Raw genomic sequence first — 18706 nt, 5'->3', positions numbered from 1 at the left:
ACTTAAATGGCGATCGGGTGCGTTCTTTTGCACTCCGTGCCCTTCCTTCACTGTCCGCATGTAAAGATGTCCGACTTTTCAAGCAGACAGCAAAACCCGACATGTAGGTTTTTTCTGTCCGTTTGAAAAGTCGGACATCTTTACATGCGGACAGTGAAGGAAGGGCACGGAGTGCAAAAGAACGCACCCGATCGCCATTGAAATGAATGACAAGTGTCACGGACACAGCTAGTGTCCACTCCTAATGTCCGTGCCAGATTTTGAACGGATACTAGGAGCGGACACTACCTGTCGGACACTGACGGTAGTGTGAACGCCCCCTTAAAGCTGCGAATAATCTGTAATATTCAGAATAAAAGTGTTCACTATATAAGGTATTAAAAATAAGATATATATTTACATTAATATCGTATTTACAGCATGCATGCATATAAGAAAATTCAGCAAAGTACCAAAAACTCTTTAAGCACATCCACATTCATCTACGACCATCTGCTCGTGGTTCATCTTTGCGACCCTATGGTCCTCATATACGAACATCGAGATTGCACTCATCTTCACGGGGACGCAGGATGCACACTCCACTTTGTCAGAACCGTAATACTTGACCAGACTCTAAAAAGATAGTCAGACAACACATCATAGTCAGGTTGGTGCCTTATTCTCCAATATAATATTCAATAACGAGCGCTCCCATTTAAGTGAATGGGGAGTGTTCGGGAGCCTTCCGCAGCGCTCGCGTGTACGGCTGTGAATGGCAGCCGGCGTTACTCCGTGTGAAGGCAGCCTAAGTTGTATTTTTTGAGCCAAATCTAGCAGTGGCTACAGAAGGAATAAGAAGTATCTAAGAAGGTCTTACACTTCTATCTTCTGCTCAATCCACTTCTGGCTTTTGGCTCAAAAAACTGCAGCAAAATCTGCAACAACAAAAAAGCTGCTTTTCCACAAAATGGGACCATAAGGGGGCATTCACACTGGGCAAAATGGCGCTGAATTGACCGTGCGTTAAAAAAAGCGTCCCATTGATTTCAAAGGGTGCTGCTCGCTTTTGCAAAATATACCACGTGTAGAAAAAAGCGAGCGGCACCCATTGAAATCAATGGGACTTTTTTTTAACGCGCGGTAAATTTGGCGCTATAAACAGCGCCATTGTGCCCCGGGAGTTTTTTTGGATCAGATTTTGAGGCGGAGGCTGCCTCAGAATCCAGGCCAAAAAATGGCTAGCCGCGACTGGATGCCGTGCAGTGCATAAAGTTCACCGGCATCCAGTCATGGCACTCTGCTCCAGATTAGGCCCAAATAAATGGACCTAGTCTGGAGGGAGGTGTCCACCGCAGAATCCAACTCAAGAAAGGGCATGTTCTGCAAAAGATGCGCTCACGGAAAAAGAAACCCATTGAATTCAATAGGAGGCTTTTTTTTTTGAGCCAGATTTTGTCGACAAAATCCTGACCAAATAACCCTATGTGAACCCGGGCTTAACTGAAGGGGAAACATTTTGATACAGAAATGGTTAATAACATGGAAGAGGCAATACCCAACTCCTGTATACCTATAACAGCAAGGATCTATTTCCTGGCAAAAATGCCATTTGTATGAAGTGGGGCACCATTGTCAGAATGGGATTGGCAGAGGATTGGTCGGCTGAATATAAAACATTTAGCCCACTCCATATTATTTTATGGTTTATCTCATTCTAAATCCTTTATCAAAATTTTGTCCCCCATTGGAAACCCTTTTAACTCACCTATGGCCAAAGTCAACAAATATGAAACTACAGCAAAATCTCTATAAGAGGACCACCCAAAATTGCACTCAAAAGTGGTCTCCATGGAAGTGGTCTTCTCAAAGAAGATGGCTGGCACGGAAAACTAAAAACCTGTGGTCTGGGTAAGGGGTTAGTCTTCTTAAAAAGATCTTCTACAAAATGAACATCTAGACCCCTCTGGCTGAAGATGACTATTTAGGTATATTAGTTTGATACTTACTTTCATATAAGCATGGTTTGTTGCCTGAAAGTTTTCATTGAGTGGAACTGGACATTCTCCTTCACACCTATAGGCATTATACGTTTTTGGGAAGACAACTTGGTCGCCCCATTCAAATTTGTCAAAGTCCACCCACATGTCTACTCTTCGACAAAACGGTGCACCGACTTCCTTGGTTCTGGCTTGTCTGCCATTGACTAGCATGTGGCGTGTTGAGTTGAAGTGCCTCCTGTGTCTCTTTACCACATTTCCTTTGGTTGTCTTCTCCGCCCTGATATACTTTGAGGTCTTTACAATCTTAATAAGGCTAGGAGAGCCAGAAAGTGTTGTGGTTAGTTTCTCCCTGGCAAAGACAACAAGCATGGCTCTGTCTGATGGAAAATAACTACCAGCGAGAGGTTCTGTGTTGAGCTGTGGAGATTGACCAGAAGACCTGTTGAGTTCTTGGACCTCTGCTGGAACATATTCAACACTTAAATCCGGTTCTCCTTGGTTGATGAAATTTTGCATCATACGGGTCAAATTAAAGATCTTCCAGGATTCATGCTTTGAAATTGTAGAGATAGTCGTGAAAGATCCCATGAAGACCATGTCTTGGCCTTCCTTGGAATGGTAGATCTCCACCCTTATAGTATGCGTCTCATGAAAAGGAGGAAAACTAACTCTGAGCTCCACCAAGTTTAGTTCGGCGCTGATTGAAATAGAAGACATATCAAAAGATATCATCCACCGATCTCCTATTTCATTCCAACCTGAAGAAGACACAAAAAAGGGATATGAGAATCCAGACAGTGAACACAACAAAGAGTCCCGAGAACATTTTTTGTATATTCATTTTTCCCCTTGTCTCCTATAAGTCATGTCAGCTACTAACAGACCAAACAAAAACGGTTTGGCCAAATGTCACAACATGAGATGTGTATTGAGACAACTGCATGGGTTTTTTTTTGTTCTGGTACAAGACCTAAGCCGAATACACAAAATCTAATGCCCCGTTCCACAGTCTGCTAGCCAGTCATCCATCACTGGAGAAGAGGAAGTGTATAAATAAACATATGGAAGACCAGTCAGATAAGAGTGTACCTAAACCTAGTATCCTAATACACCATCTATTGTGCTATCTACATCATCTACATCATCTAAATGAACAATTTAACAGTAACATCCCATAATAAAATTTTTGGAAATATTCTTAGTGTTCAGTGAATTTTATAAGAGTACAAAGACACAGTCGTAACATGAGATCTTGTTCGTGAATTTGTTTTAGTGATATATTTTATCTCAATGGATATTTGTAGTGATTATGGGGTTTCCAGCGATCGGGCCCCAACGTGGATACGATAGATATCCATTAGGGACAACTCCTTTTGGTCTCATGCACAGGATGTGTGTATGTACCCATTGACATGTCCCATGTTTGTCTACTTTTCTGGTCTGAATACAATACATGTAGGTGGGTCCACATTTAGGCTGTGGCCCCATTTTTTTTGTTGCGTTTTTTTGAGCCAAAATGGAGACTTATAAGAATTTCCTATATTTTTCACATTTCCTATGAAGCTATTCTTGGCTTTGGCTGAAAGAAACGCAACAAAATCTACAATAATAAGGCTGAGTCCCCACACTGCGGAAACGCAAATTTTTTTGTTGCAGATTTTCTTGCTTTTTGTAAGCCAAAGTCAGGGGTGGATTAAGCAGAAGATAGAAGTATAAGAACTTCCTTTATATTCACCATTCCTTTTTTAGGCATTCTTGGCTTTGGCTAATAAAAAAATATGCAACAAAATCTGCTACAAAAAACACTACTTTTGGCTAAGGATCCACGAGCCGGAAACGCCGCGCTAAAGCACTGCGGGAACAACCGTGGCGTGAACGCATTGCGGTTCTTCCCACAGTGCTTTGAACAGAAAGTTCACAGAGTTTTCCTCCGCGGACTTTCTGTTACAATTATATCTATGGAAAAGCTGCCGGCATTTCTGTAGATATAATTGACATGCTGCGATTTTCCAAACCGTGACTGTTTTGGAAATCGCAGCGTGTCCGTGCTGCAATTTTTTCCGCAAGGTGGCCATGGGATTTGCATGAATCCCATCCACTTTGCAAGTACTGTAAAACGCAGCGATTTTTCCTGTGGTGTTTCCGGCCCGTGGGGCTACGGCCTTTCTGCAACTTATGGACTTAGCCTAAAGCTGCTTTTCCACAACTGTATGTTTTTTTGGCTAATATATACATTTCATGTTTAAAAAGAATCAGTGCGTTGGGACAAAAAAATACCAATTAAGTTAATGACAAGGACAATCTAAAACCGATGACAAACTGATGTTAAAGACAGACAGACATCTAGAAAATGGATGAAAAATATGTGACAAGGTGATGGAAAACAGATGTTAAAAATGGATCATTGCATTTGTTTTTAACATCCTTATTTTTTCTATGTTCATGTACATGAGGCCTTAAAGAGGACCTTTCACCATTTTGGGGACATGCGGTTTAAACACCGATAGAAAGCCGAATTCAGTGCACTATCGGCTTTCCCGTTCTGTGCCCCCGGTGAAGAGCTATCAGTGCCGGTACCGTAGCTCTTCACCTTCAGAAGGGCGTTTCTGACAGTCAGTCAGGAACGCCCTTCCTCACAGCAGCGCCTATTACACTGTACGGTGAGGAAAGCCCCCCTCCCCTCCTGATAGTCCATAGACGAGTACTGGGGGGGCGTTCCTCACCACTCAGCATCATCACTGGGCAGTAAGCAATGCCCCCTCTGACAGTACAGAGCTATAGACACTGCTGTTAGGAGGGGCGTTCCTGACTGACTGTCAGAAACGCCCTTCTGACAGTGAAGAGCTACGGTACCAGCACCGATTGCTCTTCACCGGGGGCACAGAAAGGGAAAGCTGCACTGAATTCAGCGCAGTCGGCTTTCTAGCGGTGTATTAAACCGCATGTCCCCAACATGGTGAAAGGTCCTCTTTAAGATATAAGCAAGTAAAGAAAATATACTTACTTCTTGCACTGAGACTCAGGACTGTGTCCGATTCCTGAAGGGCCAGGTGCTCCAACCCAGAGAGATCCGTAACGTTCCCCATGGTGAGTGACTGGTACAACTGCATCATATAGGGTGGGTAACTTACTCTTAGGGAATGTGTCCTGCTATAAAACAAATCGTGTAATCCATGTTCTTGGAGAGGAACAGCCAGGACTATATTAGTAAGTGCTAAGCATATAAGGGTGCTCAGTAACGCCATGTTTGCCTTGGTCTTCCCTTGGAGAGCTCTCAGTCTGATATAAGCCACCACTCTCTGACTTCTTATAGTGTAGACGCACTTCACACCTATCAGCCCGTGCCACTGTCTCATCACCTTCTTGTGTCATGCTAATACCAGTATCGGATCTTTTCTATGGCACTGGTTCATTCATGAGAACTCAAGGTCATGCATTGTAGGAGCAGGAAGGCACATGGAAGTAGATGAGTGGCTGACAATGGGAGAGGATTCATTGGCTACTAGGCATTGGGGATAACCAACTAAACAGAAGCGATTGTGTCATTATAATGTGAATCATTGGTTTCAGTTAACACTTACTGGATTAGAACAAACAATGGAAGGATCCCACTTATGTGATTTCCATGGAATACAATATAAAGATACACTCTACATCTCTATCCACTGAGTTTTCATTTGACCGAAAACTAGTCCCCTTCATCCTCCATACAAGAGGCGAAAATATGAAACTAACTGTAGAGTCACACGTTTTAGATGGTCACTCGAAACCACTATAATATGCAGGTCCTGCAACGTATATGTAATGTCTATGTCCTGCTTTAGACTCGCTTTTTAGCTGGTGTTTTTACAGTGGATTGTTACTGGCAGGCGACCAATTGTTCTACTAACAAAAGACAGAGCCAACCACGACTTCGTCCAGTTTCGCCCAAGTTCCCTACTTTGTTTAAGTGTGTTTCTACTTTGTCTAGTGAATAGCATCCTTCCCTTTCTCAGCAGGTGTATCAAAATTCAGAGGAGTGTCTGACAAATCCCAAGAAAACAGTAGACATGTCTTAGAAGATAGACACCCATGAGGGTTGGTTCTTCCAACATGACCGAGCTGTGATGATAGTTGATCAAAAAATATTGCTGACCTATTCTTGAGTTATCAATAGCTGATCGGTGGGGGGTCTGACTTTTGGGATCCCCACCAATCACCTGTTCTTAGTAGCAAGAAGCCGGCAGCTTCAATATTTTTAGCCATCAGAACCCCTTTAACATCCAAGTTGGCGAACAGACTCTTGGCCAAATCAGTTGACCTCAATGACTACCTATATCTTTATTGACTCCAACTTTTGAGTTTAATTTTTTTCCAACATGATTTTAGATTTTAAGGACACGTTGATCCAGGGTTTTTATACTGACTGCCAGATTTGGAGTCGGGAAGGAATTTTTTCCCCTGAAATAGGGCAAATGGGTTTTTTTTGCCTTCCCCTGGATCAACACTGTAGGGGTAGGGTTATACAGTCCTATGAAAAAGTTTGGGCACCCCTATTAATCTTAATCATTTTTAGTTCTAAATATTTTGGTATTTGCAACAGCCATTTCAGTTTGATATATCTAATAACTGATGGACACAGTAATATTTCAGGATTGAAATGAGGTTTATTGTACTAACAGAAAATGTGCAATATGCATTAAACCAAAATTTGACCGGTGCAAAAGTATGGGCACCTCAACAGAAAAGTGACATTAATATTTAGTAGATCCTCCTTTTGCAAAGATAACAGCCTCTAGTCACTTCCTGTAGCTTTTAATCAGTTCCTGGATCCTGGATGAAGGTATTTTGGACCATTTCTTTCTACAAAACAATTCAAGTTCAGTTAAGTTTGATGGTCGCCGAACATGGACAGCCCGCTCTCAAATGATCTGAAAACAAAGATTGTTCAACATAGTTGTTCAGGGGAAGGATACAAAACGTTGTCTCAGAGATTTAACCTGTCAGTTTCCACTGTGAGGAACATAGTAAGGAAATGGAAGACCACAGGGACAGTTCTTGTTAAGCCCAGAAGTGGCAGGCCAAGAAAAATATCACACACACATTCAGCTCTACTTCATCGGGTTAATAGAATGCATTGGCCAATCAGCGCTGGCCAATGCATTCTATTAGCTTGATGAAGCAGAGTGTGCACAAGGGTTCAAGCGCACCCTCGGCTCTGATGTAGCAGAGCCGAGGGTGCACAAGGGTTCAAGTGCACCCTCGGCTCTCCTACATCAGAGCCGAGGGTGCGCTTGAACCCTTGTGCACACTCTGCTTCGTCAAGCTAATAGAATGCATTGGCCAGCACTGATTGGCCAGAGTACGGAATTCGGCCAATCAGCGCTGGCCAATGCATCCCTATGGGAAAAAGTTTATCTCACAAAAATCACAATTACACACCCGATAGAGCCCCAAAAAGTTATTTTTAATAACATTCCCCCCTAAATAAAGGTTATCCCTAGCTATCCCTGCCTGTACAGCTATCCCTGTCTCATAGTCACAAAGTTCACATTCTCATATGACCCGGATTTGAAATCCACTATTCGTCTAAAATGGAGGTCACCTGATTTCGGCAGCCAATGACTTTTTCCAATTTTTTTCAATGCCTCCGGTGTCGTAGTTCCTGTCCCACCTCCCCTGCGCTGTTATTGGTGCAAAAAAGGCGCCAGGGAAGGTGGGAGGGGAATCGAATTTTGGCGCACTTTAGCACGTGGTGTTCGATTCGATTCGAACATGGCGAACACCCTGATATCCGATCGAACATGTGTTCGATAGAACACTGTTCGCTCATCTCTAATTAAGATTAATAGGGGTGCCCAAACTTTTTCATAGGACTGTAGGTTGGACTTGATGGACTAATGTCTTTATCCAACCTCATCAACTATGTAATTATGTAACTATGAAAGCAAGCAAATTCAGAGACAAAGGTAAACCTTGGAGAAATCATGATACAATGAGTATTATGTACTTGTGTTGTACTATGGACACATGCACAGGTATAGTTGGTGCAGTTTTTGCAGCCGAAACTAGAAGTAGATTGAAAAAAAAACAGAAGCAAAGTATCATCTGCCATTTATTGGTTCTCACCCTTCATCATTCACACCTGGTTGTGAGCTCAAAAACTGCATAAAAACCCTGATTTTGGGGATAACGTCCATCCTTAGGGAGAGACCACCTGAACATGTGTCCTCACCCTATTTGTTGATATATCTAGCTAAGTCTTGTACTGTCCATTATTGATACATTGATTGGAATTAGTGAAGTGTTAATATCCAGTAGTAGCAATTTATCAGCTCATCTGTGATTTACGACTAATAATCTTTGCTAATTAATGCTAAAAAGCCTGTTATCACAGGGATACTTATCCTTTTAGATGCTTGGCTTATAATTGACATTTTGACTATAGTTATAGTCCGTTATCCCCGTCAATGACTCAACATAAGAAGAGTATGTTCATTATGGGCAACACGGTGGCTCAGTGGTTAGCACTGCAGACTTACAGTGCTGGAGTCCTGGGTTTGAATCCTGCCAGGAACAACATCTAAAAGGAGTTTGTATGTTCTCTCTGTGTTTGTGTGGATTTCCTCCCATTCTACAAAGACATACTGATAGGAAAAAAAAATGTACATTGTGATCTCTATATGGGGCTTACAATCTACATTTCAAAAAAAAAAAAGTTCATTATGACCCCCTCTCCCAAAAATAAAAAATTAGAACCATTATTCATCAAAATATCAAAAAATAAAATAGTAAAATAAACAAAAATAATTGTAACAACGTGTAGAAAAAAAAATTTCTTTAAATAACTTTGTGCGTAACATAAAAGAAAAAGCATAAGATAACGGCATAATTTCCGGAAGGTTTTTATTCCCATAAAAAAATTAATAATTATCAAACAATAAATTATCCATACGTGAAATAATCTTATACAACCAGTCTTGTAACAACCTACAGCTATGTCATGTCATCCATAGAATAAAGTCATCCTATTATTTGTACAGCGTAGCATATAGTATAAAAATAGCTAAAAAAGAATGGCAGAAGTTTTGTTGTTTGTATTTTTTTTAATTTCCAATGGCTAAAAAGTGTCAATAAACTACAACTTCTCCAACAAAAAATAAGCTCTCACATGGAAAAATTAAAAAAAAAGTTAGAGCTATTAAAATACATTGACAAAAAATAAATAAATCAGGGGTAACACGGTGGCTCAGTGGTTAGCTTTGCAACGCTGGGGTCCTGGCTTCAAATCTCACCAGGAACAACATCTGCAAGGAGTTTGTATGTTCTCCCCCTGTTGGCATGGATTTCCTCACATTCTACAAAGACATACTGATAGGGAAAAAAAATGTACATTGTGATCCCTATATGGGGCTCATAATCTACATTTAAAAAAAATCTGTCCTAAAGGCTCGAGATAGTTGGTTAAGAAACTAAATGGTAATATACATGTATCCAAACATGGCAATATAATCTACGATTCAAGACAATATACAAGTAATATTCTTTAGTGGCCAATGTCTACCTTACATACAGACAATACCTACAAATAGACTCTAGAATTCCCCTTTCCACATGTTTGTATGGTAGTGTGATGGGACTACACATGTGCCATTCCATTTTAGACAAAACAGAAACTCTTAGGCCAGTTGTCAAAACACTGGAGATATTTACTAAAAGCTGTGTAAGAGAGAACTGAGGGGCAATCCACAAACCTAATGAGGCAATGAGCTTTTAATAACCCCAGTACAGATAAAAACAGCTGGCCATATCCATACGGAGGAATGTAATATACTTTATCCAGGTCAAGATGCTCATAAATTACAAGGTGACTTGGAATGTGCTCAAATTGCACCGATTTCCTAGGGATTAAAAAACAGGGAGAGTCACTTATAGAGATGTATATTGGAAAATATGTAGGTCATAAGATCATAAATATAAGGTGCATTTGCAATCCCGATGTCTGAGTAGATGAGCGCTGATCAATTAAATAAAATATCCATTGTCCTCGCTTGCTTTGACCTTTTTAAAAAAAAATTTTTTTTTGGGAGGGGGGTGTCTATGACCAACCGCAATAGTAATGTATAGAATCTCCCATAAAATAGTGAAAAGAAGCTTTAACCTTTTCGCTGCCAAGGGTCTCTGGAAATTTTGCACCTCCAGTAGCCAGAACAATTTTCACAGTTTTGAGACGGATAAATCAAACCTAAATTGCAACATTAAAAAAGAATCCAACATCCCCCCATACCTATATATATTCTTAAAGTAGACACCTGCAGCATTGTCAGAATGCCACTTGGTACTGTATACGAACAGGCACCTTCATGAAATTTTGATTTTAAGTGAATGTTTTATGAAAAAATGCAAATAAATGTATATTAGTTGTTAAAAGCGGAAACCAAACAAAAAATTAAATGCACCAAACCTCCTAAAAATAAGAGTTCAACATGTGCAGAGTTCATACATATCACTATGGCCTGCACCCGTACGCACGTGTCTTCAGAAAATTGCTAGAACTGGAAGGAACAAGAGTCTGCTTTGAAGCTGGAAATGCTAAAAAAGTATCATCCTATAAAATGTAGGGATTACACACCATGAAAAGTAAGTGAACCCCTAAACCCTATATATTTTTTGAAAGTAGACAACCTGAAGATTACAAATGTCTTAATGGGTCATCGATAGCCACATCCACCTTCATGCAACTTTGCGACCAACACAAATTATTTTTTTTAAAAAATACGCTAAAACACATATTTGCACCTAAAACTCATGTTCAATCTCAGATTCATATACAAAATACATTTAAAATAATAGCTTAAGGTGTATACAATGTGTATATATACTATATGTACCGCAAACATCAACTACAACAAGAGCTCGGACTCTCAAAAACACGAATACAGAAGACAAGCAGGATTTTGCTGTTATTCACTAATATGTTAAAAAGCTATACTGCATCTACCAAACTGTGACTGTGACACCAAAATCTAACTTTTTCAGATTACACAGCATACCGTATATAAAAACACAATTTAATAGTTCATATATACAAGCACCTTCATTCAACTTTGCAGCAAACAAAGACTGCTATCAAAAATTGCACAAAAATTCAAATTTGCCACTAAAGTGCGGCTCAAGAAATCCCTTTCTGCAAACATAATGTACTGTCCATAAAACTGCAATTTGTGAGGGGTTCATACATACCACACATGTATATATACACACTACATACCACACTATACATGCAGTACATACCATACATGTATATATTTACAGGGGCGGGTGTTAAAGAATCACCAAAATTGCAGAAATGCGCCATTCCATTTTGTGCATGCAAATTAAATAGGACTTTACATAAAAATGTTATTTTCCATCCCCCTATAATAATTTTAGCAATCTATACATTCATCTCCAGTGATAATCGTTATTACTATTATTTTAGTGTGTAACGGACATCACTAGAGACGTATTTTACTGTAGAAAGCTCAGGTATAGACAGGACAGGGATTGGGTGAAATGTAAACTTTATTCATGACTTTGTGTATATGTTGTGTAAGTGTTTGGTGCGACTTATTTTTGGCGTTGTGACCTGGACAATGGTAAACGTCTGGGTCACAGCGCCAATAAACTTCCTGGTTATGTTCAGGAGGTATAACATAAGAATACCCCACTAGTAAAGCTCAGGGGGGAATTACATTATAACTGTATGTGACAATCAGAGACAAATGTATAGTATGTTCTCTGATTGGCAGGAGAAGGGTTAATAGGGACAGAAGAGTCCCTGTCACCCCCCTCCTGGTGTCACATACAAGTTATGCAGAGATAATGATGATCATTCATTATCACTGTGCACGCTGCTGGGCTGCTCCCCCCTCCCTTTCTGCTCCAATTTAACTAATGCTTCCAATACAGGAGGGGGGGGGGGGCACTTTAGAGCCCTATATCTCTGGGCTACATGAAGATATCTCGATGCTTTAAAATGCATTTTAAAGATGGGAATCTCATATTTAAAATGATATCTAGCATTTGATGATAAAACTTATAGTTTTGGAGCAAATCACTGTTGAAATGCAGTCGGGAATTTATATCTGCAGTTGGATCTCAATGCCAAATAGTGTATTCAACAGTGAATCGGTCCAAAACTATAACTTCTATCAGCAAGTACTAGGTATTATTATATGAGATTCTCATCTTTAAAATTAATCTTAAACCATCCAGATATCTGCATGCAGTCATGAGATATCGGCATTAGTAGGGAGGACGTAGTAGCTAAAAAAAAAATTACTTTCTCCCTAAAATCAAAACTGGCTGCATCCTTGCAAAGTAAGTACACCGAAAAATGTAACTTCCTAACTTATTATTAGAATATGTGTTTAGTATTACTTGGATATTGTAGTGTTATAAGAAGTACAGTAATAGTATATCAGTAGTGGGAATCTGTTCCTTGTTCTCCAGCATCATAAACTGTGATCATCACGACACAAAGTCATCATATCTATTTTCTTCTTTTGTCCTAATATAACATGGCTTTAGCTTAGACCCCCACAACCTCAGAGTCCCCTGTTACATTTTTTAATAGGCCATTAGGAAATGGACGACGTTGACTTCACTTACCTATCCTCACTCTTGTCCATGGGTGATTGCACTTAGGCCTCCAGGGGGCGCTGCATATCATGTTCCTGGACACCACATCCTGACGCTCTTTAGCATCAAGACATAATAAGTGGTGTCCTTTGGAGGCCTAAGCAGTTATGGCCATGGACTGGAGCATGGTCTGTAAGTGGAAATTGGCCATTACCAGCTGGAATAATGTAATAGGTAGCGGCATGAAGTACCTCTATGGGGGCACTATATTGTGGGGTGGCCTATAATAGGGGCCTGTAACAGGGACACTTACTGTATGGGGGCCTTTAATGGGGACAGTATACTTAATGGGAGCCACCAAAGGAGGCAATGTATTGTATAGGGGTCAATAAAGGGGGCATTATAGTATATGGGAGCCTCTCCTAGTTTGAAGGTTGCTGTGGGGCACCATCTCACAGATTTAAACCCTTGGTATATTGGTGTATTTTATATAGTTCATAGCAATAATTTGCAAGTTATACTTGTATACCCTGCGGCTCACACCGTCTGTGACTACAGGGGATATCAAAACTGGCAATGAATCTATCTTTGAAAGCAGGCAGAAGTCGGGGTTCCATAACAGCCAATCACAATGCAGCTTCAATTTTTCATGAACAGAATACAAAATGAAAGCTGTGCTGTGAGTGGTTGCTAAATCTGCAAATCTGCCTAACTGTGTCTGTCCTAAGAGAGGAATCAGGAAGGACGCAGCTTATTATGTATGCAGTTCACTAATACAGTACAGGAGTTTGACCCCGCTGATCTGTGGGACTCCCCTTCCTCAGCCAGGCTTTGTATATTGAGTCTGGTTTCAAGTTCCAAAGATCATTGTATGATAAAGACTGTATCCTGACTCCATTGTAACTAGGAACTAATGTAAAAAATTTGGTATCGCTGTAATTATACTGACACAGGGGACGTCTGGAAAGCTGATGTGTGTCGCAAAACAAAAAAATTGAGGGGCTTTTAGTAAAAAATTTTTAGTAAAAATTTTCAGACCATGGACCATCATTTGAAAAGAAGTCTATTAGATCCAATACCACATATCTTTATATTAAACAATTCCCCTATGGGCAAATCTAACATGCCGGGTCTATCCTTGGTGTCCTTGCCCCTACATGGCCCTATTATTGGTTTGGAAGGAATTTTGGAGTTGATAGACTCCCTTTAACAAGTTCTCACTTCTACTAACATACTTGTACAGCACCAATATAATAATAATAATACATTTTATTTATATAGCGCCAACATATTCCGCAGCGCTGTACAATTTGTAGGGTTCAAATACAGACAGAAAGATACATTACAAAGAAAGTCATTTCACACAATGGGACTGAGGGCCCTGCTCGCAAGAGCTTACTATCTATGAGCACCAACCTATCCCGCAGAGCTTTTACAGGCATTTTCATTACCATACCCCCTTTTTCCTATTCTAATATACATGTATTTAAAAACAAATTTGGTATTGCCATACGCCTAAAAATTCTAACTGTAAAAATTTTATTCTATCCTGAATGGTGAATATCAGAGAAAAAAAGTGAGATTTTTTTTGCCACTTTGCCTACTCCAAAGGAAGCAATACAAAGTTATGAAAAAGTCATATATGCCGGAAAATGGGATAAAAAAAAAACTACAGTTGACCCAACAAAAAATGACACCCCATCCACATAACTTTTTTATCTTAGTGTAGACAGGGTTAACGGTGTCAAGACACGGTAACCCCAGGCAGTTATTTGTCACAAAAAGGGATTTTTATTTAGAAAAAGTGTTAAAACAAGGCAAAACCTCTATAAATATGGTATATACAGTAATGGCCTGCTGAGAAAAGTTACCATGCCATATTTAAAGCAGAGTGAACATAAAAAAAAACAAGAAATGACAACATTTCAGGGTTTTTGTATGCAGTCCCTGCCAAAATATTAATAAAAGCTGAAACATTATACGTGCCCCAAAATGGAGCCATCTAAAAATACAGGGTGGCCATAAAATAACCTCAGGTGTTTGGAGTGGTGTGCAGGCTGAACCAATGGACGGAATTACCTGAAAATTTGTATGTGTGCTAATCAAGGCATGGGGAAACATATGGCAAATTAAAAAAAAAAAAAAAATTTAATACGAAAACTCCCCACCGGGGATAATGTGGCGCTGTACAGTGAGCACGCGGTGCAAAACCTGTCTGGCGATACTTGGGGATGTCCCATTTGGACCACCGAGTAGCATGACTGTTCAATGTGGCCGCCATCATGCATAGTGAGCATGGTCATCTTATGCAGAATGTGCTCGACGCTTGCGTGTAACATCTCTGGTGAGATGCTGCGCACTTCCAACATGATTCGGTCTTTGAGGTTAGGCAGGGTTTCGACATTCCCCCGACAAACACGCTCCTTCAAGTATCCCCACAACCAGAAATCACAAGGAGTGAGATCCGGAGAGCGCGGTGGCCACACTGTAGAGAATGAGCGGCTCAAAATCCTGTCATCAGGAAAATGTGCACGAAGAGCGTTCTTCACAGGATTTGCGATGTGAGGAGGGGCTCCATCCTGCATGAAGGTGATCGTCTGCAGACACTGCCGCTGTTGGAGTTGGGGAACGACCACTGTTTCCAGCATTGTCCGGTACCTCGCTGCTGTGACGGAACAGGTGGCAACCCCAGTTGGGCCCAAATCTTCGAAAAAGAACGGTCCGATCATGAACGATGAGGTGAACCCACACGAAACGGTCACCTTGGGCGAATGCAGCGGAACCCCCTCGAGCGCACGCGGGTTTTCGGTGGCCCATATGCGACAGTTATATGTGTTGACCGTTCCATTCAGGTAAAAATGCGATTCGTCGCTCCACAGGATATTCCATGGCCAATTGGTATCCACTTCCACTCTGGCCAGAAATATTAATGCAAATGTCATGCGGGTGCCATTGTCACGAGGAAGCAGTTGGTGATGATTTTTAGGGTTATTTATTTATTTCATGCCGTCCATTTCTCCATGCCTTGATTAGCACACATACAAATTTTCAGGCAATTCCATCCATTGGGTCAGCCTGCACACAACTCCAAACACCTGAGGTTATTTTATGGCCACCCTGTATAACTCATCACACAAAAAATAAGATCTCATATGGCCATGTCAGCAGAAAAATGACAAGTTCTTGTTTTTGAAATGGAAGATGGAAATAGTTACAGGAGCCTTAATGTTTCATACTAGGCCACATCCTTAACTTTTTCCTGCTCCACACCATACTGTTACATTGCAATGAGTGTATAGTAGACACACGGCATTGAGATAGTACGACGTTCTCATGCCGTAGGCATGGGAGCTGTGTATAATATCGCAGAGACCTGGGTCTAGCCATTAAGGCCTGGTTCACATCTGCGTCGGTAATCCGTTTGGGAGAGTCCACATGGGGACCCCCTTGAACGGACAACCGAATGCATTGACAAGCAGTGTGCAGTGAAAGCACACAGACCCCATAGATTATAATGGGGTCCGTGTGTTTTCCGCACGTTCTCTGCACAAGTCATGCGGACAGGAAAGTAGATCATGAACTACTTTTCTGCTTGCATGTTCCGTGCAGAAAGCACACGGACCCCATTATAGTCTATTTAATAAAGGAAGGAAAAAAACAGAGAAAAACGCAGCAAGGGTCAAGACACACTGAATCAACTGAATCCGCCTCAAAATCAGCCTCCAAAAAAAAACTCCCATATGAACTCTATTTGGAGGCTGTTTTTGTAGGCTGACTTTGAGGCGCATTCAACATCAAAATCAGCGCCAAAAAACTCAGTGTGCTCTGACCCTCAGGTTGAAACCCCAAGTTGCAGAAACACAGCTTTTTGTTGTTGCAGATTTTGCTGCAGTTTTTGGAGCGAAAGCCAAGAATGGATTGAGCAGCAGGAAGATATATAAGAGCCTCGTTTTGTAACTATTCTTGACTTTGTCTCAAAAAACCGCTGCAAAATCTGCAACAAAAAAAGCTGCGTTTCTGAAACGTAGGGCCTCACGGAATGGGAAGTGGAATGAAAAATTCAGCGGAAAAAACACAATGCGTTTTCACTGAGTTTTTTTCCGAAGGCCCTAGCCTTATTTTAAGGCCCCACGTTTTTGCCTGCCGAGACACAAAACCTGTGTCGTTTTACAGGGCCTGCAAAGTGGATGGGATTCTAGCAAATGTCATCCACACATTGCAGAAAAATATGCGCAGCGGAAATGCTGTGATTTACAAAACCGCCGCGGTGGCAACGCATTGCGGTTATTCCCGCAGCGCTTTTCACAGAAAGTTGGATTTTATGCTTCCATTATACCTATATGGAAACCACCAGTGTACCCTCAACGATTTTGGAAACTGCAGCATATCCCCTGCGCATATTCTTCCCTAATGTGTGGATGGGATTCGCTTTGCAGGGAAAGTAAAACGCTACTTTTTGGGGGCCCCGGCCTTAGGCTAAGGCCCAACGTTGCGGAAACGCAACTTTTTTTGTTGCAGATTTTGTTGAGGTTTTTTGAGCCAAAGTCAGGAGTGGCTTGAGCAGAAGGGAGAAGTATAAGAACTTCTATATGTTTCCTATTCATTTCGTTGCCACTCCTAGGTTTGGCTCAAGAAAATGCAGCAAAATCTGCAACAAAAGAAGTTGTGTTTCCACAACTTAGAGCCTCATAGTCAAATAAGTTTGCTTAAGTTTTATTAAGGGTTAAATCAGAAGTGTGCTGCACAGGTAACCAGCTGGGGGGGGGGGGGTGTTACCTAATTGAGAGGTCATAAATGACTGCTTTTTGGAGTGTGCAAGTATTATGCAGAGGAATCACTTGCAGCAGTCACTGCCTCTTTGTGAGAACAGCTTTGAAACTAAGGGAGTGTTTAGATTCTAAGTGTGTTTTGTCTTAAGTAAGACTTAGGATTCAGGGACTTTGAAACAAAAGTATTTGAGTCTATGCCCTTCTTAATTATGCTATTTTCCCCCTTTAATTCATTTTTGTGTACTAGTCCCCATTAGCTGAGATGTGCTCCATTCTTAACAATGTGGTCAAGTGTTCCTCTTGTGCCATGTATGGTGTGCTTGAGGAGCCATTCGAGGGGACGTGATGTAAGCACATTATATCTGCATATTTGGAAGCAAAGATCTGAGATCTAAATGAGCAAATTTTGAAACAGAGTTTCGTTTATGACTGACAGAGCAGGAACGTGTAGGGGTAAATGCAGAGGGGGTGGTAGCGTGCAGGGACAGGTGGCAGCTAGTTGGGTGACGGTAGAGGAAGTGTGAGGAGGTTAGTCCTGAACTGGCACACCTTAAGGCTGGTCTTACACGACCGTAGTTTTCCACCGCAAATGGGCGCGTGCATTTTTGCGGATACACACAACACATGTTCACTGTGTATCCGTAATTGCGGATGTCAAGACTGGACACTGCCGGAACTACGTCAGCGCGCAGGGCAGTGAAGACGGCAGCCGAAGAGCCATTCGACACAGCAAAGATGACATGTCAGTTCGTGGAGCAGCTCCTAATCGTGGTTTGGGTAAGTTACAATGTGGGGGGGTTAGTTATGGCTACTAGGGACCCTTGCCAGATGGTGGTGGGGGGGGGGGTTAGTTATGGCTACTAGGGACCCTTACGTGGTGGGGGGGGTAGTTATGGCTACTAGGGACCCTTACCAGGTGGGGGGGGTTAGTTATGGCTACTAGGGATCCTTGCCAGGTGGGGGGGTTAGTTATGGCTACTAGGGACCCTTACCAGGTGGGGGGGGTTAGTTATGGCTACTAGGGACCCTTGCCAGGTGGTGGTGGTGGGGGGTTTAGTTATGGCTACTAGGGACCCTTGCCAGGTGGAGGGGGGTTTAGTTATGGCTACTAGGGATCCTTGCCAGGTGGGGGGGTTAGTTATGGCTACTAGGGACCCTTACCAGGTGGGGGGGGGTTAGTTATGTGTACTAGGGACCCTTGCCAGATGGTGGGGGGGGGGGGTTTAGTTATGGCTACTAGGGACCCTTGCCAGGTGGGGGGGGGGGGGGGGTTAGTTATGGCTACTAGGGACCCTTGCCAGGTGTGTGTGTGTGGGGGGGGGGGGGTTAGTTATGGCTACTAGGGACTCTTGC

The 18706-nt window shown here is 41.7% G+C and overlaps 1 protein-coding gene across 1 annotated transcript; it reads right to left on the bottom strand.

Moving 5' to 3' along the window:
- Nucleotides 1–462: 462 nt before the first annotated feature.
- LOC142204474 (nodal homolog 2-A-like) lies at nucleotides 463–17956 on the bottom strand. Its single transcript, XM_075275786.1, has 5 exons — nucleotides 17920–17956; nucleotides 13396–13494; nucleotides 4987–5112; nucleotides 1989–2740; nucleotides 463–615 (listed from the first exon to the last, which is right to left on the bottom strand). Exons 1-5 carry the CDS (start codon nucleotides 17954–17956, stop codon nucleotides 463–465), a joined length of 1167 nt encoding a protein of 388 aa, XP_075131887.1.
- Nucleotides 17957–18706: the final 750 nt, after the last annotated feature.

Source organism: Leptodactylus fuscus, chromosome 5, assembly GCF_031893055.1.
Source record: "Leptodactylus fuscus isolate aLepFus1 chromosome 5, aLepFus1.hap2, whole genome shotgun sequence".
Classification (NCBI taxonomy): Eukaryota; Metazoa; Chordata; class Amphibia; order Anura; family Leptodactylidae; genus Leptodactylus; species Leptodactylus fuscus.
The sequence above is the reverse complement of the archived record's forward strand: the minus strand, read 5'-3'. Positions and strand labels throughout refer to the sequence as shown.

What these genes read in the sequence shown, in the direction of transcription:
- LOC142204474 (XM_075275786.1), bottom strand. Translation starts at nt 17,956, where the DNA reads ATGCACGCGCCCATTTGCGGTGGAAAACTACGGTCGT. An exon ending in CGGTGGAAAACTACGGTCGT is followed by an intron (nt 13,495 to 17,919) that starts GTAAGACCAGCC and finishes TTTTTACATTAG; the next exon opens with TTCCTAGTTACAATGGAGTC. An exon ending in CCTGAGTCTCAGTGCAAGAA is followed by an intron (nt 2,741 to 4,986) that starts GTAAGTATATTT and finishes TGTCTTCTTCAG; the next exon opens with GTTGGAATGAAATAGGAGAT.